At 36.9% G+C, this 23,776-nt stretch overlaps 1 protein-coding gene across 8 annotated transcripts in view; it reads right to left on the bottom strand.

The window, feature by feature from the left end:
• The window catches only part of MYO9A (myosin IXA), a 269,375-nt gene that overhangs the window by 60,960 nt on the left and 184,639 nt on the right, over positions 1-23,776 (bottom strand). For 4 of the 8 annotated variants that reach the window (XM_030875073.2, XM_030875076.2, XM_030875083.2 and 1 more), the window contains 4 exons: positions 23,196-23,295; positions 22,465-22,680; positions 3,996-4,108; positions 299-441 (listed from right to left, as the gene is read on the bottom strand). In XM_030875073.2, the coding sequence (XP_030730933.1) occupies positions 299-441; positions 3,996-4,108; positions 22,465-22,680; positions 23,196-23,295 (572 nt within the window). The remainder of the gene's footprint in view (positions 1-298; positions 442-3,995; positions 4,109-22,464; positions 22,681-23,195; positions 23,296-23,776) is intronic. The other 4 variants (XM_030875075.2, XM_030875077.2, XM_030875079.2 and 1 more) reach the window with 2 other exon arrangements.

Genomic DNA, 23,776 nt, shown 5'->3' with positions numbered 1-23,776 from the left:
TGAATGATGGTTAGATTTTTACACTTTAGAAAACTGAGGCTAATCAAAGATTCACAGTCATTCTTGAAGTTGTTGTTACTTCACTGTTTTGTACCACATTTCCCCGAAACTTCTATTATAGGTTAAATTTAATTTTATAATTATCTGTTAGTTAAGGAGGGACTTAACAATCTTGGTCCTAACTCATTAGAATATCTCACCAACAGGATTACCATTACAAATACTAGAGGGATAGTAAACTTTCAGAAAGAGTAAACAGAAATTATGAAGACAATCTCCACCCTTTGTCCATTTTTACCATCTGGAAACTGATGAGCTGGAATCACATCTGAGCCAGCAAAGAGTGCCGAAACCTCCGAATGGGTGGCAGGTTTCACTCTGGTAGTCTTCTTCTCCCCTTGTTTCCCTTTGGCCCAGAATCTCATCTTAGCTCTCTGAGGTCTGTTAACAACAACAACAACAAAAAAGTAACAATGGAAATTAGCATGTCCTATTGACAATATCTGTACGTCACTTTAAGTTATATAAACACCTTTCATGTGAATTAATTCATTTAACCTTCATAGTTAAGTTTAGTCATATTTAATCTTCAAGTGTACATTTAAACTTCATCTGGAAGGTAAATGATAGCTTCCTCATTTTGAATACAGAAATAATGAGACTCAGGAATGTTAAAAAAAACCCACCATTTATTTGAGTTGTTATCATGCTCCAGGTACAAGTGCTTATATAGAATTACCTTAATTAACTATAACAACAAGTTGACATTCAAACCATAACCGTTTTTCAGGTGAAAAACTGGTAGCTTAAACATTAGGTAACTTTCCCAAGGTTACACAGCCAGTGAGTAACAAAGTTGAGAATCACACCAACTATGCTCTATATTGCCTCATTAGTGCTTATATACTGTCTCCCATCATATAAATCAAGGAAACATCCTGAGATAATAACAGTTCACATTTACTGACCATAAAGTATGTATCCTAACCTCGTACTAGGAGGCTTACTTGCACATTAATTTGTTGGTTCCTTTATTTTTGAGCATCAACTAGGAGCCAGGCACTATGACTTACTTATGATGCCTTCTTTTCACAACTACCATGATAAATAGGTATTTTTATCCTAACTTTACACATGAGCAACCTGAGGCTCAGAGGGCTGATGGAGATGGAAGTTAAAATCAGGTCTGTCTGCTTTTGAAGCCCATGTTCTTTTATCCATGCTTCCTTCTTTTTCTAATAGCTTATTACTAATCCTATACATCCATATAGTATAAAGGGAAATTGTTCTACAAGACTTATTACAAATGATAGCATCCTCCTGCCATTCTCATTCCTTTTCTGCTCCCTAGAGCAACCCTTTTGAATTTATTTAACTGATTCTTTTAATATTTACCATACTTATATTGCTATCATATTTATGACCACAAATAATAATTAAGCATATTCTAACACTCCAGTTCTATACCCTCCACAAACACAGACATCCCCACAACAGAATATCATAATTTTAGTTAGATCAATATACAGTAGTTTCTTTTAGTAGTATTCACTATTTTTTTTACTCTGTAAATAATATTCACAACTGAGACATACAGTACCCTCCATAACCAATAGTTTTCTAGAGTTAGTGTTTTGTTTTACATTTGCTCACTTTCCTACGTCCAATTAACCTCCAAGTGTCTCCTCATTTATGAGTATCTCCTCTCAACATGTTGAGACATAGTAGGTACACCATCAGTTCCATGTTCTTGAAGAAATCTTTCCCAGAGCCATCTAACCTGCTCTAATCCGGCACGGTTCCCTCAGTGATTGCTGTACAACCATCACTTAAAAAGCTATTTCACCATCATAATGGAGATGTGTTTTGTCTCTACTGTTTTATGATGACGTGTCTCTTGGTATGGGTCTATTTTCATTCATTATGTTGGGCCCTCAGGGGGTCCTTTCAATCTATAGAAACTCAAGTCCTTCAGTTCCACGAAATTTATTTGAATTACTTTATTTTTACTTTGTCCTATCTTTCCAGAGCTCCTATCAGTGGGTCACTGGATGTCCTGAACTGCTCCTCTAATTTTCCTATCTTTTCTTGTCTCTTCTATCCATTTGTCTTTTGGCTCAACTTTCTGACAGATGTCCTCAACTTTCTTTCTAACTCTTCTGACTTCTTTATGCTATCACACTTTCAATTTTCAAATACTCTTTTTTATTATGAATGTTTCCCTTTAAAGTATTCTGTTTGGTTTCATGAATGTAGTTATATTTATTTATGCAGAAGGTCTACTGATAGTTGTATTTGTCTGTCTTGAAGTTTTCTTTCCCCTGTATAGTTTATTGCTTCCAAGTTGTATTTTATCAATTAGTTTTAGATTCTTTCACTTCTGATGTCTCCTCAAATGTGTGGTGATCAAAAGTAGGGTATAAACAAGCTTCTTGGAAGGTCTAGTGTGCATTGGTGGGGCTTCCAAACTGTGGTTGTCCTTGTAGGGTTATCTGGCTGGTCCAATTCGTAGGGAGAGCCCCTGATAGAAATATCTTTAGGTCTTTCCATGAGGGTTGGATGGAAGTCCCAAAGACTCTTCGAATCATCTGCTTAGAGGGTATGTGAAACGTGGAAGCAGAATACAGAAAAAAATCTGGGGGATCTTAACATTCAGTATGTAAACATTCATTAAATCTCCCTGTTCCAAATATGTACCCCACCTCAACTGTATCTGGTTACCTCCAAGTGCAGCAATCTTCTGTTTTATCCTTTCCAGAAAATAAATCTCCTGTTTTCTGCTAGGATTGGGGAAGACCAGTCAGCCAGATGCTTCTTTCTCAGTTTTACCCAGTTGGTTTAGGATTCAACTTTCTCCTATCTATAAAGACATTTAAAATTTGTCTATCTACTTTTAGGATTCCACGTTTTTATTATTGCTGTCTCCATTTTTATTATTGCTGTCTCCTGTTTTATTATTGCTGTCTCCTGTTGTTTTTGTCCTGTATAGGTTTTGTTATTTTAGGTGGATGTGGAAATTAAATTTATATAGTTAATCTGCTATCTCCACCTGTATGTTTTTTCTATGTTACATTTTGTTTCCCAAAATTTGATCTCCAGCATAATCTGCTCTAGATTTGGGTTACCTTGGATTATGCCTCTACAGTCATTGAGAAACTGATCTTTAATAGGGTTATGAACCAGATAGATTTCAATGAGATATTCAAATGTTCAGTGAGGGCCCAACTGCCTTATATAACACGGTAAGGGACAAAGACATTTTTTTTTTTGAGCCTTCTTTTAATTAATTTATTTTTATTTTTGGCTGTGTTGGGTCTTCATTTCTGTGCAAGGGCTTTCTCTAGTTGTGGCAAGCGGGGGCCACTCTTCATCGTGGCGCACGGGCCTCTCACTGTCATGGCCTCTCCTGTTGCGGAGCACAGGATCCAGACACACAGGCTCAGTAGTTGTGGCTCACGGGCCTAGTTGCTCCACGGCATGTGGGATCTTCCCAGACCAGGGCTGAAACCCATGTCCCCTGCATTAGCAGGCAGACTCTCAACCACTGCACCACCAGGGAAGCCCAAGACATATTCTTGGTAAATAAAAACTTCATGTACTCTCCTAAAGAGAACAGAGTTCTTTCCTGAAAGTCTTTTCCAGTTCCATTTGTAAAACACTTAACTCAGAACAGAATCCAAGTCCAAAACTGGAAAATATTTTCAGTCTAATCTCTTTTCTTTTACAACCAAAAATCCTAAGTCATATAATGATGTAAAGACTTTGCCCAAATCACAGTGCTAAACATATAAAAAGACAAAGCTCATTATATATATCTGAATTATTTATGCTACTGTCACACAGTAGGTACTTTGTTGAAAAATAAATTTCAAAACTTTCAAAATTGACAGCTATTCTATCAATTATGCTTTTAAAAAGATGCTCAGTATTTAACTATGGTCTATTAGTAAATAAAATTATATTACCCCTATTAACAGTCAGTGTATGCTTTATACCTTATATCTGAATCTGAAGCCTTCTGTCTCACTGCCAACTTCGTAATCTCTCCTTGAGACATGGTCTTATGAAGCTTTGCTTCTTCATCAACTGAGGAAAAACGCTGTGATGTCTGTAATAATTACATATGTAAAGACCTTAAAACCAAGTAATTATATCATAGCACTGTAATTAAAACTCAGGTTATAGAATTATTTGAGAATTACACCTATTAAAAACATTCAAAAATACATTCATATTACTCCGAGATGCATTAAAATAAAAAAACCTACTAAAAACTCCATTAACTTCATACAGTAATCTGAAGTAAAGAGAACTTGGGTCTATGAAAATGCTAAACAGGACCTACAAGCTCATGTTTTCCAACAATTTAACAAAGAATATCAAGTAGGGTGAAAGAAAAAAAAGAATATCAAGTGGAAAAGTAAGAAAAAAATCAAAACCATCTAAAGATAGAGACAAAAGATCCAGGACCTGATAAATCTAGAATACTAAGCATAGTTTTTCATACCTTCTTTTATTTGTCCCTAAAAAGATGATAATTATTTTTATGGCTAACTTGCTACTATAGATTCTTATATCCAGTTAAGGATTTAAAAGATCTAGAACACAGGAAGATAAGAAAAACCAAAAGACCAAAGAATAAAATATCATTATACTCACTAATGGTCTAAATTATGAACAACTTACACAGCTATAAAAAGGACCTGAATTTCAATTGATAACTCTTGCTCCATTTGTTTACAATGTGCCCCTTTAAAGACAATACCATTTGGAGGACAGAATTTCTTGTTACCTATTCAAATAATTTTTCTAATATTTCATTTTTACACAGTCATAATCTTTTCTTTAACCTTTTGGTCTGCATGACTATGGCCTTATCAACAGAAATAGTAAATATTCTGAGCTGCTAAATTTAAAGAACAGACTTCTGCTTCTGGCCAAGATGGAGTAACAAGAACCTGTTCTATACTCTTGCCTGAAACAACCAAAAACAAAAACAAAAGAAAACAAAAACTTAGACAAAATAATATGAAACAGGGACTTCACTGGTGGTGCAGTGGTTAAGAATCCACCTGCCGACAACCGGCTGTTGAGGGTCCTGTCTTCATCAGTGGGGTGACTCCGACAAAAGGCTAGAGGTGTGAACCTTAGTACCAGCAGAAGTGGAGACCAGCCGTGTGGCTGACAGGGTCTTCCTGCTCCGGCCAAGTGTCAGGCCTGTGCCTCTGAGGTGGGAAAGCCAAGTTCAGGACATTGATCGACCAGAGACCTCCCAGCTCCACGTAATATCAAATGGCGAAAGCTCTCCCAGAGACTCCATCACAATGCTAAGACCCAGCTACACTCAACAACCAGCAATCTACAGTGCTGGACACCCTATGCCAAACAACGAGCAAGACAGGAACACAACTCCACCCATTAGCAGAGAGGCTGCCTAAAATCATACTAAGGTCGCAGACACTCCAGAACACCAGAAAGACAAGATCCAGCCTCATCCAAGAGAACACAGGCACCAGTCCCCTCCACCAGGAAGCCTACACAACCCCCTGAACCAACCTTAGCCACTGGGGACAAACACCAAAAACAACAGGAACTATGAACCTGCAGCCAGCGAAAACAAGACCCCAAGCACAGTAAGTTAAGCAAAATGAGAAGACAGAGAAACACACAGCAGATGAAGGAGCAAGGTAAAAACCCACGAGACCAAATAAATGAAGAGGAAATAGGCAGTCTACCTGAAAAAGAATTCAGAGTAAGGATAGTAAAGATGATCCAAAATCTTGGAAACAGAATGGAGAAAATACAAGAAACATTTAACAACAACGTAAAAGGACTAAAGTGCAAACGAACAATGATGAACAACACAATAAATGAAATTAACAATTCTAGAGATGGAATCAATAGCAGAATAACTGAGGCAGAAGAATGGATAAGTGAACTGGAAGATAAAATAGTGGAAATCACTACTGCAGAGCAGAATAAAGAAAAAAGAATGAAAAGGATTGAGCACAGTCTTAGAGATCTCTGGGACAACATTAAATGCACCAACGTTTGAATTATAGGGGTCCCAGAAGAAGAAGAGAAAAAGAAAGGGACTGAGAAAGTATTTGAAGACATTATCGTTGAAAACTTCCCTAAAATGGGAAAGGAAATAGTCAATCAAGTTCAGGAAGCACAGAGACTCCCATACAGGATAAATCCAAGGAGAAACACGCCAAGACACATATTAATAAAACTATCAAAAATTAAATACAAAGAAAAAATATTAAAAGCAGCAAGGGAAAAACAACAAATAACATACTAGGGAAACCCCATAAGGTTAACAGCTGATCTTTCAACAGAAACTCTGCAAGCCAGAAGGAAGTGACAACACATATTTAAAATGAGGAAAGGGAAAAACCTGCCAAGATTACTCTACCCAGCAAGGATCTCATTCAGATTCGACAGAAAAATTAAAACCTTTATAGACAAGCAAAAGTTAAGAGAATTCAGCACTACCAAACCAGCTTTACAACAAATGCTAAAGGAACTTCTAGGCAGGAAACAAAAGAGAAGGAACAGACCTACAATAACAAACCCAAAACAATTAAGAAAATGGTAATAGGAACATACACATTGATAATTACCTTAAATGTAAATGGGTTAAATGCTCCCACCAAAAGACACAGACTGGCTGAATGGATACAAAAACAAGACCCACATATATGCTGTCTACAAGAGACCCACTTCAGACCTAGGGACACATACAGACTGAAAGTGAGGGGATGGAAAAAGACATACCATGCAAATGAAAATCAAAAGAAAGCTGGAGTAGCAATACTCATATCAGACAAAATAGATTTTAAAATAAAGACTTTTACAAGAGACAAAGAAGGACACTACATAATGATCAAGGGATCAATCCAAGAAGAAGATATAACAATTGTAAATATTTTTGCACCCAACATAGCAGCACCTCAATACATAAGGCAAATGCTAACAGCCATAAAAGGGGAAATCGACAGTAACACAAACACAGTAGGGGACTTTAACACCCCACTTTCACCAAAGGACATATCATCCAAAATGAAAATAAGTAAGGAAACACAAACTTTAAATGATAAATTAAACAAGATGGACTTAATGGAATTTATAGGACATTCCATTCAAAACCAACAGAATACACTTGCTTCTCAAGTGCTCATGGAACATTCTCCAGGATAGATGATATTTTGGGTCATAAATCAAGCCTTGGTAAATTTGAGAAAATTGAAATCATATCAAGTACCTTCTGCAACCACAACGCTATGAGACTAGATATCAATTACAGGAAAAAAAATCTGTGAGAAATACAAACACATGGAGGCTAAACAATTCACTACTAAATAACCAAGAGATCACTGAAGAAATCAAAGAGGAAATCAAAAAATACCTAGAAAACAAATGACAATGAAAACACAACGACCCAAAATCTATGGGATGAGGAAAGGAACCAAGATGGCAGAGTAGAAGGACATGCTCTCACTCCCTCTTGCGAGAACACCAGAATCACAACTAGCTGCTGGACAGTCATTGACAGGAAGACACTGGGACTCACCAAACAAGATACCCCACATCCAAAGACAAAAGAGAAGCCACAATGAGATGGTAGGAGGGGTGCAATCACAGTAAAATCAAATCCCATAACTGCTGGGTGGGTGACTCACAAACTGGAGAACACTTATACCACAGAAGTCCACCCACTGTAGTGAAGGTTCTGAGCCCCATGTCAGGCTTCCCAACCTGGGGGCCCAGCAACGGGAGGAATTCCTAGAGAATCAGACTTTGAAGTCTAGTGAGAATTGACTACAGGACTTCGACAGGACTGGGGGAAACAGAGACTCCACGCATGGAGGGCACACACAAAGTAGTGTGCGCATCGGGACCCAAGGGAAGGAGCAGTGACCCCAGGGAAGACTGAACCAGACCTACCTGCTAGTGTTGGAGGGTCTCCTGCAGAGGCAGGGGTGGGGACAAGAACACTAACAGCAGAAGTTCTGGGAAGTACTCCTTGGCATGAGCCCTCCCAGAGTCTGTCATTAGCCCCACCAAAGAGCCCAGGTAGGCTCCAGTGTTGGGTTGCCTCAGGCCAAACAACCAACAGGGAGGGAACCCAGACCCACCCATCAACAGTCAAGCGGATTAAAGTTTTACTGAGCTCTGCCCAACAGAGCAACAGTCAGCTCTACCCACCACCAGTCTCTCCCATCAAGCCTCTTAGATAGCCTCATCCACCAGAGGGGAGACAGCAGAAGCAAGAAGAACTACAACCCTGCAGCCTGTGGGACAAAAACCACATTCACAGAAAGACAGACAAGATGAAAAGGCAGAGGGCTATGTACCAGAGGAAGGGACAAGATAACACCCCAGAAAAACAACTAAATGAAGTGGAGATGGGCAACCTTCCAGAAAAAGAATTCAGAATAATGATAGTGAAGATGATCCAGGACCTCGGAAAAATAATGGACGCAAAGATCGAGAAGATGCAAGAAATGTTTAACAAAGACCTAGAAGAATTAAAGAACAAACAAACAGAGATGAACAATACAATAACTGAAATGAAAACTACACTAGAAGGAATCAATAGCAGAATAACTGAGGCAGAACGGTTAAGTGACCTGGAAGACAAAATGGTGGAATTCACTGCTGTGGAACAGAATAAAGAAAAAAGAATGAAAAGAAATGAAGACAGCCTAAGAGACCTATGGGACAACATGAAACACAACAACATTCGCATTATAGAGGTCCCAGAAGGAGAAGAGAGAGAGAAAGGACCCAAGAAAACATTTGAAGAGATTATAGTGGAAAACTTCCCTAACATGGGAAAGGAAATAGGCACCCAAGTCCAGTAAGCGCAAGTCCCATAAAGGATAAACACAAGGAGAAACATGCCAAGAAACACAGTAATCAAATTGTCAAAAATTAAAGACAAAGAAAAGCAGCAAGGGAAAAAAGACATTGAAAGCAGCAAGGGAAAAACGAAAAATAACTTACAAGGGAACTCCCATAAGGTTAACAGCTGATTTCTCAGCAGAAACTCTACAAGCCAGAAGGGAGTGGCATGATATACTTAAAGTGATGAAAGGGAAGAACCTACAACCAAGATTACTCTACCCTGCAAGGATCTCATAGAGATTCGATGGAGAAATCAAAAGCTTTACAGACAAGAAAAAGCTAAGAGAATTCAGAACCACCAAACCAGCTCTACAACAAATGCTAAAGGAACTTCTTTAAGTGGGAAACACAAGAGAAGAAAAGGATCTACAAAAACAAATCCAAAACAATTAAGAAAATGGTCATAGGAACATACATATCGATAATTACCTTAAACGTGAATGGATTAAATGCTCCAACCAAAAGACACAGGCTTGCTGAATGGATACAAAAACAAGACCCACCTATATGCTGTCTACAAGAGACCCACTTCAGACCTAGGGACACATACAGACTGAAAGTGAGGGGATGGAAAAAGATATTCCATGCAAATGGAACTCAAAAGAAAGCTGGAGTAGCTACACTCATATCAGATAAAATAGACATTAAAATAAAGATTGTTACAAGAGCAAGGAAGGACACTACATAATGATCAAGGGATCAATCCAAGAAGAGGATAGAACAATTATAAATATATATGCACCCAACATAGGAACACCTCAATACTAAGGCAAATGCTAACAGTTATAAGAGAGGAAATCGACAGTAACACAATAATAGTGGGAGACTTTAACACCTCACTTACACCAATGGACAGGTCATTCAAAATGAAAATAAATAAGGAAACACAAGCTTTAAATGATACATTAAACAAGATGGACTTAATAGATATTTGTAGGACATTCCATCCTAAAACAACAGAATACACATTCTTCTCAAGTGCTCATGGAACATTCTCCAGGATAGATCATATTTTGGGTCACAAATCAAGCCTTGGTAAATTTAAGAAAATTGAAATCGTATCAAGCATCTTTTCCAACCACAACACTATGAGACTAGATATCAATTACAGGAAAAGATCTGTAAAAAGTACAAACACATGAAGGCTAAACAATACACTACTTAATAACCAAGTGATCACTGAAGAAATCAAAGAGAAAATCAAAAAATACCTAGAAACAAATGACAATGGAGACACGATGACCCAAAATCTATAGGATGCATCAAAAGCAGTTCTAAGAGGGAAGTTTATAGCAATATAACCCTACCTTAAGAAACAGGAAACATCTCAAATAAACAACCTAACCTTGCACCTAAAGCAACTAGAGAAAGAAGAACAAAAAAAAAAACCAAAGTTAGCAGAAGGAAAGAAATCATAAAGATCAGATCAGAAATAAATGAAAAAGAAATGAAGGAAATGATAGCAAAGATCAATAAAACTAAGAGCTGGTTCTTTGAGAAGATAAACAAAATTGATAAACCATTAGCCAGACTCATCAAGAAAAAAAGGGAGAAGATTCAATTCAAAAGAATTAGAAATGAAAAAGGAGAACTAACAACTGACACTGCAGAAATACAAAGAATCATGAGAGATTACTACAAGCAACTCTATGCCAATAAAATGGACAACCTGGAAGAAATGGACAAATTCTTAGAAATGCACAACCTGCCGAGAGTAAACCAGGAAGAAATAGAAAATATGAACAGACCAATCACAAGCAATGAAATTGAAACTGTGATTAAAAATCTTCCAACAGACAAAAGCCCAGGACCATATGGCTTCAGAGGCGAATTCTATCAAACATTTAGAGAAGAACTAACACCTATCCTTCTCAAACTCTTCCAAAATGTAGCAGAGGGAGGACCACTCCTAAACTCATTCTATGAGGCCACCATCACCCTGATACCAAAAGCAGACAAAGATGTCACAAAGAAAGAAAACTACAGGCCAATATCACTGATGAACATGATGCAAAAATCCTCAACAAAATACTATCAAACAGAATCCAACAGCACATTAAAAGGATCATACACCATGATCAAGTGGGGTTTATTCCAGGAATGCAAGGATTCTTCAATATATGCAAATCAATCAATGTGATAAACAATATTAACAAACTGAAGGAGAAAAACCATATGATCATCTCAATAGATGCAGAAAAAGCTTTTGACAAAATTCAACACCCATTTATGATAAAAACTCTCCAGAAAGTGGGCATAGAGGGAAGCTACCTCAACATAATAAAGGCCATATATGACAAACCCACAGCCAACATCATTCTCAATGGTGAAGAACTGAAAACATTTCCACTAAGATCAGGAACAAGACACGGTTGCCCACTCTCACCACTCTTATTCAACATAGTTTTGGAAGTTTTAGCCACAGCAATCAGAGAAGAAAAAGAAATAAAAGGCATCCAAATAGGAAAAGAAGAAGTAAACCTGTCACTGTTTGCAGATGACATGATACTATACATGGAGAAACCTAAAGATGCTACCAGAACACTACTAGAGCTAATCAATGAATTTGGTAAAGTAGCGGGATACAAAATTAATGCGCAGAAATCTCTTGCACTCCTATACACTAATGATGAAAATTCTAAAAGAGAAATTAAGGAAACACTCCCATTTACCACTGCAACAAAAAGAATGGAATACCTAGGAATAAACCTATGTAAGGAGACACAAGACCTGTATGCAGAAAACTATAAGACACTGATGAAAGAAAATGAAGATGATACAAACAGATGGAGAGATATACCATGTTCTTGGATTGGAAGAATCAACATTGTGAAAATGACTCTACTACCCAAAGCAATCTACAGATTCAATGCAATCCCTATCAAACTGCCACTGGCATTTTTCACAGAACTAGAACAAAAAATTTCACAATTTTTAGGGAAACACAAAAGACCCCGAATAGCCAAAGCAGTCTTGAGAAAGAAAAACAGAGCTGGAGGAATCAGGCTCCCTGACTTCAGACTACACTATAAAGCTACAGTAATCAAGACAGTATGGTACTGGCACAAAAACAGAAATACAGATCAATGGAACAAGATAGAAAGTCCAGAGGTAAACCCATGCACATGTGGTCAGCTTATTTTTGGTAATGGAGGAAAGGATATACAATGGAGAAAAGACAGCCTCTTCTATAAGTGGGGCTGGGAAAACTGGACAGGTACATGTTAAACTATGAAATTAGAACACTTCCTAACACCATACACAAAAATAAACTCAAAATGGATTAAAGACCTAAATGTAAGGCCAGACACTATAAAACTGTTAGAGGAAAACATAAGTGGAACACTGTATGACATAAATCACAGCAAGAACTTTTCTGATCCACCTCCTAGAGTAATGGAAACAAAAATAAAAATAAACAAGTGGGATCTAATAAAATTTAAACGCTTTTGCACAGCAAAGGAAACCATAAACAAGATGAAAAGACAACCCTCAGAATGGGAGAAAATATTTGCAAATGAAGCAATTGACAAAGGATTAATCTCCAAAATTTACAAGCAGCTCATGCAGTTTAATATCAAGAAAACAAACAACCCAATCTGAAAATGGGCCGAAGACCTAAATAGACATTTCTCCAAAGAAGATATACAGTTTGCCAACAAACACATGAAAGGATACTCAACATCATTAATCATTAGAGAAATGCAAATCAAAAGTACAATGAGGTATCACCCCACACCAGTCTGAATGGCCATCATCAAAAAATCTACAAACAATAAATGCTGGAGAGGGTGTGGAGAAAAGGGAACCCTCTTGCACTGTTGGTGGGAATGTAAATTGGTACAGCCACTATGGAGAACAGTATGGAGATTCTTAAAAAACTAAAAATAGAACTACCATATGATCCAGATATCACATTACTGGGCTTATACCCTGAGAAAACTATAATGCAAAAAGAGTCATGTACCACAGTGTTCACTGCAGCTCTATTTACAATAGCCAGGACATGGAAGCAACCTAAGTGTCTATCGACAGATGAATGGATAAAGAAGATGTGGCACATATATACAATGGAATATTGGAATATTACTCAGCCATAAAAAGAAATGAAATTGAGTTATTTGTAGTGAGGTGGATGGACCTAGAGTTTGTCATACACAGTGAAGTCAGAAAGAGAAAAACAAATAGCATATGCTAACACATATATACGAAATCTAAAAAAAAGAGAAAACGTCATGAAGAACCTAGGGGCAAGACGGGAATAAAGACGCAGACCTACTAGAGAATGGACTTGGAGACATGGGGAGGGGGAAAGGTAAGCTGGGATAAAGTGAGAGACTGGTAGTGTATATATGGGCATATATACACTACCAAATGTAAAATATCGATAGCTAGTGGGAAGCAGTCACATAGCACAGGGAGGTCAGCTCGGTGTTTTGTGACCAGACAGAATGGTGGGATAGGGAGGGTGGGAGAGAGGGAGATGCAAGCGGGAAGAAATATGGGTATATATGTATATGTACAACTGATTCATTTTGTTATAAAGCAGAAACTAACACACCACTGCCAAGCAATTATACTCCAATAAAAATGTTAAAAAAAAAGATGTTACACATATATACAATGGAATATTACTCAGCCATAAAAAGAAATGAAATTCAGTCATTTGTCGTGAGGTGGATGGACCTAGAGACTGTCATACAGAGTGAAGTCAGAAAGAGAAAAACAAATAGCATATGCTAACACATATATACAGAATCTAAAAAAAAACATGGATCTGAAGAACCTAGGGGCAGGACAGGAATAAAGACGCAGACATAGAGAATGGACTTGAGGACACAGGGAGGGGAAGGGTAAGCTGGGACAAAGTGAGAGAGTGGCATGGATATATACACTACCAAACGTAAAATAGCTAGCTAGTGGAAAGGAGCCACATAGCACAGGGAGATCAGCTCAGTGCTCTGTGACCACCTAGAGGGGTGGGATAGGGAGGGTGGTGGGAGATACAAGAGGGAGGAGATATGTGGATATATGTATATGTATAGCTGATTCACTTTGTTATAAAGCAGAAACTAACACACCATTGTAAAGCAATTATACTGCAATAGAAATGTTAAAAAAAACAAAAAAAGAATACACCTGCCAATGCAGGTGACATGGGTTCAATGCCTGGTCCAGGAAGATCCCACATGCCGTGGAGCAACTAAGCTCATGCACCACAACTACCGAGCCTGCGGTCTAGAGCCCGTGAGCTACAACTACTGAGCCCGTGTGCTGCAACTACGGAAGCCCACGAGCTTAGAGCCTGTGCTCTGCAGCAAGAGAAGAACCATTATGAGAAACCCACACACTGCAACGAGGAGTAGCCCCCACTCGCCAAACTAGAGAAAGCCCAAGTGCAGCAATGAAGACCCAATGCAGCCAAAAAAGAAGAAACAGCAGCTATCAAGATAATGAACAGTTAACCCTGAGAGAGCAAAAACTGGGTAGAAATGAAAGTAGAGTTGAAAGAACTCATGAAAGAAATAAAAAGACAGTAAAGGTCTTTGGTGGCACAGTGGTTGGGAGTCTGCCTGCCAGTGCAGGGGATGTGGGTTCAGTCCCTGGTCCGGGAGGATCCCTCGTGCTGCGGAGCAGCTGTGCCCGGGCAGCACAACTGTTGAGCCTGCGCTCTGGAGCCCGTGAGCCACAGCTGCCGAGCCCACGTGCCACAACTGCTGAGGCCCGTGTGGCTGGAGCCTGTGCTCTGCGGCTGGAGAGGCCACTGTGGTGCGAGGCCCCTACTTGCTGTGACTGGAGAAGGCCTGCGTGCAGCAGCTAGGACACAGCAATCAATCAATCAATAAGAAAGTGAAATGAAGATTATGTTATGAGACGCCTAAGGGAGAAAAAGCACAAATGGAAAATTTAAAGGGAACAAAAGCAGGAAGATAACAAAAAAATATAAAATGATATAAAGAGACAAGGAAAAATGGTCAGAGAGAAGGTAGTTGAAATGGACGATAGGAAAAGAAAAATACTTGTTTGTAATTGCAATCCCTAAACAAGAAGAACAAAACAACAGAACACAATATTTAAAACTATCATCCAGTAAAACTTTTCAAAAATAAGGCAAGACCAGAATTTACACATTGACAGAGTCCTGCAGATATACAGGATAATTAATCTGTAATGATCGATTTAAAGACATATCTTAAACTTTAAATATAAAGAAGAAACTCTGAAGGCATGCAAGTATAAACATCAAATAACTTATAAGGGCAAGAGATTTAGACTGGTAATAGACTTACCAACAGTAACAAATAAAGTAAGACAACAATAAAATAGCACTTTCAAAAAACTCAGAGAAAGAAAATATGAATCAAGGACTTTATATGTAGCCAAGATGTCCCTTCAAACATCAAGGCCATAGAAAGATCTGGGGGAATTCCATATTGATGGCCCTTCGTAAGTAATCTACTAAGGGGAAGAGCTTCATCCAACCAAGAGATAAACAGGGAAACTTCTGCAAAATATTTGAAGTGATAATTAATACATTTAATAATAGATCAAAAACAAAGGTAGGGACTACAGTGAAAGAATCATATATAAAATTACATGTTCTGACAAAGTAGAAATAAAAGCCTAAAAAATAGGAGTAGAAGGGAATAGAGACTAGAATAATTCATCAACAGTTGTGTCACAATAGGTGAGAATTAATATTATTTATTTTAAAATGACTAATTAGAGTATAATTGGTTAAATTAAAAAATATTAAAGACATTTTTAAAAGTTATATATAAAGGTAAACAATCAACAGAACAAGAACACAACCTCTCCTAAACATCAAAAGAAATTAAAAAAATAAAAGATCAAAGAAAGGTAACATAAACACAGAAAATTTAACATAATAATAACAAAATTATAAGAAAGAGTGGAGAATTAATCTATCAGTTACATTAATAAACATGGATAGATTTAACTCACCTATTAAGGAAAAATTTTTTAATTTGGCTCACAAAGCAGGGCCCAACTATACTGCACAAAAAAACACACCTCTAAACAAAAGGATCCAGAAAAGCTAAAACTAAAGGGTGAGCAAAAGTATTCTAGGCAAGTGGAAATAATAAGAAAACAGAGGCTGTGATATTATTATTTATGTAGGATTCAAGCAAAAAACATGGAATCAGACAAAGGACACTTCTTAATACTAAAAGCCACAATTCACAGTGAATAACAGGAGACGTTAACACATTCTGTATAAGACAGATCAAAAATAATAAGGACGTAGAAGGCAAACAACGTAATTAATAAGGCAGACCTTACAGATATATATTGAAATTTTATACTCTGAATAGAGAATATACCTTCTTATCAAATACACATTCAACAAATAACAAGTGTTGGCAAGGATGTGGATAAGAGGGAACCCTCGTTCACTGTTGGTGGGAATGTAAATTGGTATGGCCACTATGGAAAACAATATGGAGGTTCCTCAAAAAATTAAAAATAGAACTATGATATGATCCAGCAATTCCACTTCTGGGTATTTATCCAAAGGAAAAAACCACACTAACATAAGATATGCACTCCAGTGTCCACTGAAGTATTATTTACAATAGACAAGCTATAGAAGCAACCTAAGTGCCCATCAATAGATGACTGGATAAAAAAGATGTGGTATATATAAACAGTGGAATATTACTAAACCATTAAAAAAATTAATTATTGTCACTTGAGACAACATGTACGGATCTAGAGGGTATTATGCTAACTGAAATAAGTCAGTCAAAGACAAAAACTGCATGATCCCATATGCAGAATCGAAAAAACAAAACAAACAAACTGAACAAAATGAAAACAGACTCATAGATACAGAGAACAAGTGGGCGGTTGCCAGAAGGGAGGAGGGTAGGAGAGGTGGGCGAAATATGTGTAGGGGATTAAGAGGTACAAACCTCCAGTTTAATAGTAAGCAAGTCATGGGGATGTATATACAGCATAAGGAATATGGTCAGTAATATTATAATAACTTTGTATGGGGACAGATGGTTACGAGACTTATCATGGTGACCATTTCATAATGTATGCAAATGTCAAGTCATTACATAGTATATCCAAAAGTAACATAATATTGTACGTCAACTATATTTCAATTTAAAAAATGCACATGGTACATTCACAAAAACTGATCATATACTAAGTAATGAAGAAAATACCAGTAAATTTGATCAAACAGAAGCATCATAAAGTCTTTCATCAGAATACAATAAAACTAGAAACTAACAAAAATTAAAAAACAAAAAAGGCTCTTCATCTGAAAACTCAAAAATTTTTATTAAACTAGTTTTGGGTAAAAAAACTAAAATTACAGATTTTCTTAAAAAATAATAAATCCTTTACATATTAGAGTAAACAAGATACATCTGAAGTGTGATCAGAGGAAAAACCATAGCCTTACAAACCTGTATCGATAAAAATATATAAATGACTTAAATTAACCACTCAAAAGCTAGAAAAATAAGAAAGTAAACCAAAAACAGCATAATAAAATAAATAATAAAGGTAAAAGCAGAAATCAGTGGAGAATGAAAAAAAAAGTAGGTATGATAAATAAACCAAATCCTGTTACTCTGGAAAAAATTAACAAAATAGACAAACGACTAGGTAAGGGAAAAAAATCTACAAAATAAGAAATGACAAAAGGGAAATAACGATTGAAACAGAGAATTTTTTAAAATCATGAGACTACTTTCCAGACCTCTAGGCAAATAAATTATGAAAGTTAGCTGAAATGGAAAAAACTAGTTGCCAAAATTGCCCCCATTAGACAGAAAGCTTTAAAGACTAACTTTCCTAGAAGAAATAGAGGAACTTATAATAAAAGAATTATGTCACAAAAAAGTATCAACCCCAGATGGTTTCATAGGGAAATTCTACCAAATCAAACAGTGGAGAGTCGCAATGCTATGAACTGTCCCTGACTTTTGGGGGGAATAAAATACACATATTAATACTAAGTGTATGGAGTTCCCTGGTGACCTAGTGGTTAGGATTCTGGGCTTTCGCTGCTGTGGCCGGGGTTCAATCCCTATTCGGGGAACTGAGATCCTGCAAGCCGTGCAGTGCAGCCAAAAAAAAAAAAAAAAAAAAATCAATAAAAAACCGAGAACAAAACTGAAAACCAGAAAGATCTAACAGGCTTGAAGAAATTAAACAAAATCAAATAGAAAACAGTATATTAAAAAATAAGTAAATACCAAGAGTATTCAATAGTGTGGCTGCTGTCCTGGGGCCACCAATCTAAACTTTTTATGTCATAAACTTTGTTCAATTCAGCTGGTTTTCCAACTTGTAAGACCCTCAAAATCACCAGCCTAGGCCCTAAAATACTATAAATATCCTTTCCTGACTTCCCCTTTCTGAGAAATTACTAAGACCTAGTCAAGATGGATTTTCCCTTACTGTAAAATAAGCTAATAAATTTAGCCTTGATAAATGTTTTTTTTCTGGCAGTTTTTTGTGGAGTGGATAGTAAAGAGAAGGAAAATTCAACATATATAAGGATTGAAGAGTACCTCAGAGAAAAACAAACAGAAATAGGAATATAAGAAGTATAGGAGTTCTGGGGGGAAATGAAAAACTTAGTTTTAGCATACTGTAGATAAAGTCAACAAATTCTGGAGAGCTATTTGGGAGTCATACCCACGGAGATGATTGCTTTAAGTCTAGCGAACGGTAGAAGAAACTATACAGAGAAAACTGTTACCTATACCAATCCTACAAATAAGTGATAGAAATGATTTTATTAACTCATTCACCATCCAGATGATTCAGAGACTAAAAGATGATATGAAAGCCACCTTAAAAATATTGCTTAGCAGTAATATTCCATTGCATATATGTGCCACATCTTCTTTATCCATTCATCTGTCGATGGACACTTAGGTTGCTTCCATGTCCTGGCTATTGTAAATAGAGCTGCAATGAACATTGTGGTACATGTCTCTTTTTGAATTATGGTTTTCTCAGGGTATATGCCCAGTAATGCGATATCTGGGTCATATGGTAGTTCTATTTTTAGTTTTTTAAGGAACCTCCCTACTGTTCTCCATTGTGGCTATATCAATTTACATTCCCACCAATAGTGCAAGACGGTTCCCTTTTCTCCACACCCTCTCCAGCATTTACTGTTTGTAGATTTTCTGATGATGGCCATTCTAAACAGTGAGGTGATACCTCATTGTGGTTTTGATTTGCATTTGTCTAATTAGTGATGTTGACGTTCTTTTCATGTATTTGTTGGCCATCTGTATGTCTTCTTTGAAGAAATGTCTATTTAGGTCTTCTGCCCATTTTTGGATTGGGTTGTTTGTTTTTGTGATATTGAGCTGAATGAGCTGCTTGTACATTCTGGAGATACATGTACCACAGTGTTCACTGCAGCACTATTTACAATAGCCAGGACATGGAAGCAACCTAAGTGTCCATCGACTGATGAATGGATAAAGAAAATGTGGCACATATATACAATGGAATATTACTCAGCCATAAAAAGAAACGAAATTGAGTTATTTGTAGTGAGGTGGATGGACCTAGAGTCTGTCATACAGAGTGAAGTAAGTCAGAAAGAGAAAAACAAATACCATATGCTAACACATATATATGGAATCTAAAAAAAAAAAAAAAAAAGGTTCTGAAGAACCTAGGGGCAGGACAGGAATAAAGACACAGATGTAGAGAATGGACTTGAGGGTATGGGGAGAGGTAAGGGTAAGCTGGGACGAAGTGAGAGAGTGGTGTGGACATATATACACTACCAAATGTAAAACAGATAGCTAGTGGGAAGCAGCCGCATAGCACAGGGAGATCAGCTCAGTGCTTTGTGTCTACCTAGAGGGGTGGGATAGGGAGGGTGGTGGGAGATACAAGAGGGAGGCGATATGCAGATATATGTATATGTATAGCTGATTCACTTTGTTATACAGCAGAAACTAACACACCATTGTAAAGCAATTATACTCCAATAAAGATGTTAAAAAAATAAAATAAAACATGGGAGGTATAAAAACTAAGTGAAAGCAGCATACAGAGACTAAACAGTTATTCAAATGGCAGAGTTAAAAGTAGGAAGTTTAAAAAAAACACTAAAGTCATAAGGAGGGAAACTACTACTCTCACCTCAACTCCTCCACAGCAGGTAACAACTAATTAACAATTCACCAGCTCAGGAGGTAATGCTTATCAAATCCCCTTCAGGTAATTCATTTCTAACTGTCTTTATTAGATCAGTTATTTCACAACTGGAAAGGTCAGTGGATGGCTTCCTCGAAGACAGACACACTTCTTAGCAAATGTCAGTTATTAAAATCACTTTGTCCAGAGAAAAAACAAAAACTATCCAGTTTTTTAAAAAATCATGTGCCCATAAAATCAAGCCCATTTAAAATCCTGAAGATATGTGGATTTTGAGAATTCAGTAGATTCCATTTAGAAACAATTAGACTTCATTTTTCACAATATCAGATAACATTAGAACATGGCATATTTTCAAGATAAACAAACAGAAACACACTTTAAAACTGTCCCTACCCTTCCCACCCCCAACCCCAGCAAGTATCTATCAGCACATTCTAAAAAGCAAAGCTTCTTCATGCAAGTGTTCACCAGAAACAACCACCACCACCTATTCCTAAAATAGCTAGTGATGAAACAGAAGGACAGTGAGAAAGCTGGCGAGGTGACTAACACACTGTGCAGGAGGGTGCTCTACAACTACTGGCATGCAGTGACCGTCAAGCAGGTGAACAGAATCACAGGCAGAGACTACCAGCTAGAACCCTTAAAGGGGCTGAATGCTCCAAGCAGAAAGCCCAACTTCCTGGTTCATCTCAGTAATTCTCAGTGAGAAAGAATTCTACCACCAAAAGGACTAAGGTTTGTAACAAAGGAAACTCTCAGGAACAAAACAGCAATTATAAATGCTAAATTCTTCAACAAATGAAAAATCTATGTACACTTTGGAGAATAATTTAAGCATGTTCCCTATTTACACTAAAAATATATAGCAGCGCTTTTCATTAAAATTAGTTTGCTCCATTACATAATTTCATCTTTAACAACTAAGCATATGATAGAGTATATTTCATTATTTATAACTCAAAAACAGGGCACCTCCAAAGTGGAGTTATTTTATCCTACACTGAAGAGAACGCTTTGGTTCTAATTATATATATCAATGGATATACAGGCTGCAACTTTTACAGTCCTACAGTTTGGCTCAGGGTAATGACTCATTTGTCTAATTAGAGAACTGGTCATGCATTTTTCTGTTTTTGTTGTTGTTTTTATTTTTCCTTTCTTAGAATATCAATATTATCATTTAAAAACTGGGTCCATCTCCAATAAAAGATAAAGACAATGAGAATATTCTGGAACTTAGCAAAAATTTTAATTAACTAGGTCTTTGGAACAATCAAATAGCTTTTAAAACAGCTCAAAGATAAAATATTTAATGAGTCAAAAGAAGACCATCCTAAAATGTTTCTCCCATAATGAACAGATACTAAAGAAAAACATTAGAGACCCAACTTAATTAAGGATATGCACGGAAATAAAATGCATATCATTCCACCTCCTCAGTGATAATGTTTTAGTACATAATAGACATACAGGGTACTCATATTGTATTTTCCAGGACAATTCCAAAATCAAACACTTTATACCCATAAACACTTGTACTTATCAAACTATATGTGCCTAATTTGGGCTGAGATATGATAATAGTTATTTTCTTAATGCAGCTTTATTCAAACATAACTCCAATGTTGTAATTTGTGATTAAGACAAATTCACATTATCTATAGCCTTTTAGTTGGCTCGGTTGGCCCAGGAAGACATTTTTGGCATTGCTTATTAAATTTTTAAAAATTCATGTTTATTTTCTATTACTAAAAAATGCAGAGGGGAAGCAAGTTTAAAGCCAAAAAGAAAAGAAAAGAGAATACCATTTCAGTTAAAAGCTATTGGATTATTTTTTATATACCCAATTCACTAGACCATGGAGGGATCAAGAAACTATGACCAGCAGGTCAAATACAGCCCCATTGCCTGTTTTTGTAAATAATTTTATTGGAACATAGCCATGTGCCTTTGTTTACTTATTGCCTATGGCTGTTTCCACTCTACAGTAACAGAGTTAAGCAGTTGCAACAGAGACTATATAACCCATAAAGTCTAAAACATTTACTATCTGGCCCTTTACAAAAAAAAATTTTGAGCCTCCCTGCTCTAGACCTTTTAAGATATAACACAGAAAACTCCTACATTAGTGCTAAGTTAAATAACTTTAATATTTTTTGCCTAATTTATGATTTGACATATACTGTTAAAGTGTCCTTTATCCAAGTCCTTGTAAATTAAGGTTTAGCTTTAGTTGCTTTATTCACTGAGGTTTCCCATGTACAAACCGTTATACGGAGAAGAAGCTGTGAAGGTTAGCTTTAGATTAGCAAAGACTATTCCCATCAGATTTGCTTGTTGCCTATTTTTCTTATATTGCTGTAAAATTACCATTTCGGAGTCACTGTGAGAGGCCTGACCCAGGCCGGGTGCAGGCCCTAGCTCAGAGTGAGAAGCTTGGTCAAGGGAGAGAAGGGGCTCAATAATGTCATCGTAATCATCTTCCTCTGTATCCCCCTCCCCATCGGCAAAAGTACCTCTAGTCAAGAAATCGGAGCGCGTCCGCGCCATTCGAGCTTTCTTTTTATGGGCCGGTCTGGCAACCTGCTTGACCAAATGATAAAACAAATAACACAAAAATGTTTTGTTTTGGTTTTTGGGAGATGATGCCAATGAAAGACATCAGAGAGCTCATGAATTTCTTGAAACATCCCCTCCACCCCTGTGCCCTTTCCACTAGAAGTGACAGCGATAACCAAAAGCAATCCATATTCATTACTCTGGACAAAGAATAAGAATGGAAGCTAAATCTATACTGTTCTTCTCCATAGCCAAGGAAGTCATCTTTCACTGCCATAATGAGTCACCAAAGTCACTTGCACAAATTGCCTTCTTTTCCTCAGCAACTTCTTCTTTGTAAATATAATCTGGATTTTTAGGCACCCTTCCCTGCCTGAAGTACTCCTCTCTAAGTGTAACAGACTTAACTCATAGCTTCTTTCTCTATAAACACTTGGGAGTAAATGAGTAGATGAGGTGCTCTACCTACAAGAATAATAATTTCCAAAACAGCGTGCACCTATTTTGCATAGAAGATAAATAAAACAAAAGTCAATACTTACCTCTCTTTGGCCCGGCCCAGTTAACTTCACAGGTTTCCAAGCTGGTTCATCTTGTTTATGGAGTTGAGGATTTCCACTGTTTAAGGCTTCCTTGGTGACACTTAGGATAAAACAACAGGATTACATTTCAATTCCTAGCAGATATCTCATGGCAGCAGTCTTAAAAGTACAGCATGAAATATAGTCTAACAAGTCAGGTCAAAGAAATGGATTTGATAATGAGAAAGGGAAAATACCAAATCCCCAAATCTTTAGAATCAGTCTCAGAAGAAGGGGCCTTTACTCTAATCATTATAAAATACCTGATAAGTAGCCACCCAGTGATGAGTACCTCATTACTTTGTTTTATACTGAGAAGGTCCTATTGATAAGCAAATTTTCATTCTGAAATCTCTGTAGCTTTCATCTGTGGTCTTAGTTTAAAATTTTTAGAATAAAATCAACACTGGCAGAATAAGAAATTGTTATCAAGCTAAAAGAAGTATGTCCCAAACCATAAAGATGATACAGTGTTAGTCTGTGAAAATTTAATTCTGCTTGAATAACCACATGATATGACTGCTTTATCATTAAATTCTCTG

This window comes from Globicephala melas, chromosome 2 (genome assembly GCF_963455315.2).
Source record: "Globicephala melas chromosome 2, mGloMel1.2, whole genome shotgun sequence".
In the NCBI taxonomy this organism is placed as follows: Eukaryota; Metazoa; Chordata; class Mammalia; order Artiodactyla; family Delphinidae; genus Globicephala; species Globicephala melas.
Note: the sequence above shows the minus strand (reverse complement) of the source record. Positions and strands in the feature narration are given on the sequence as shown.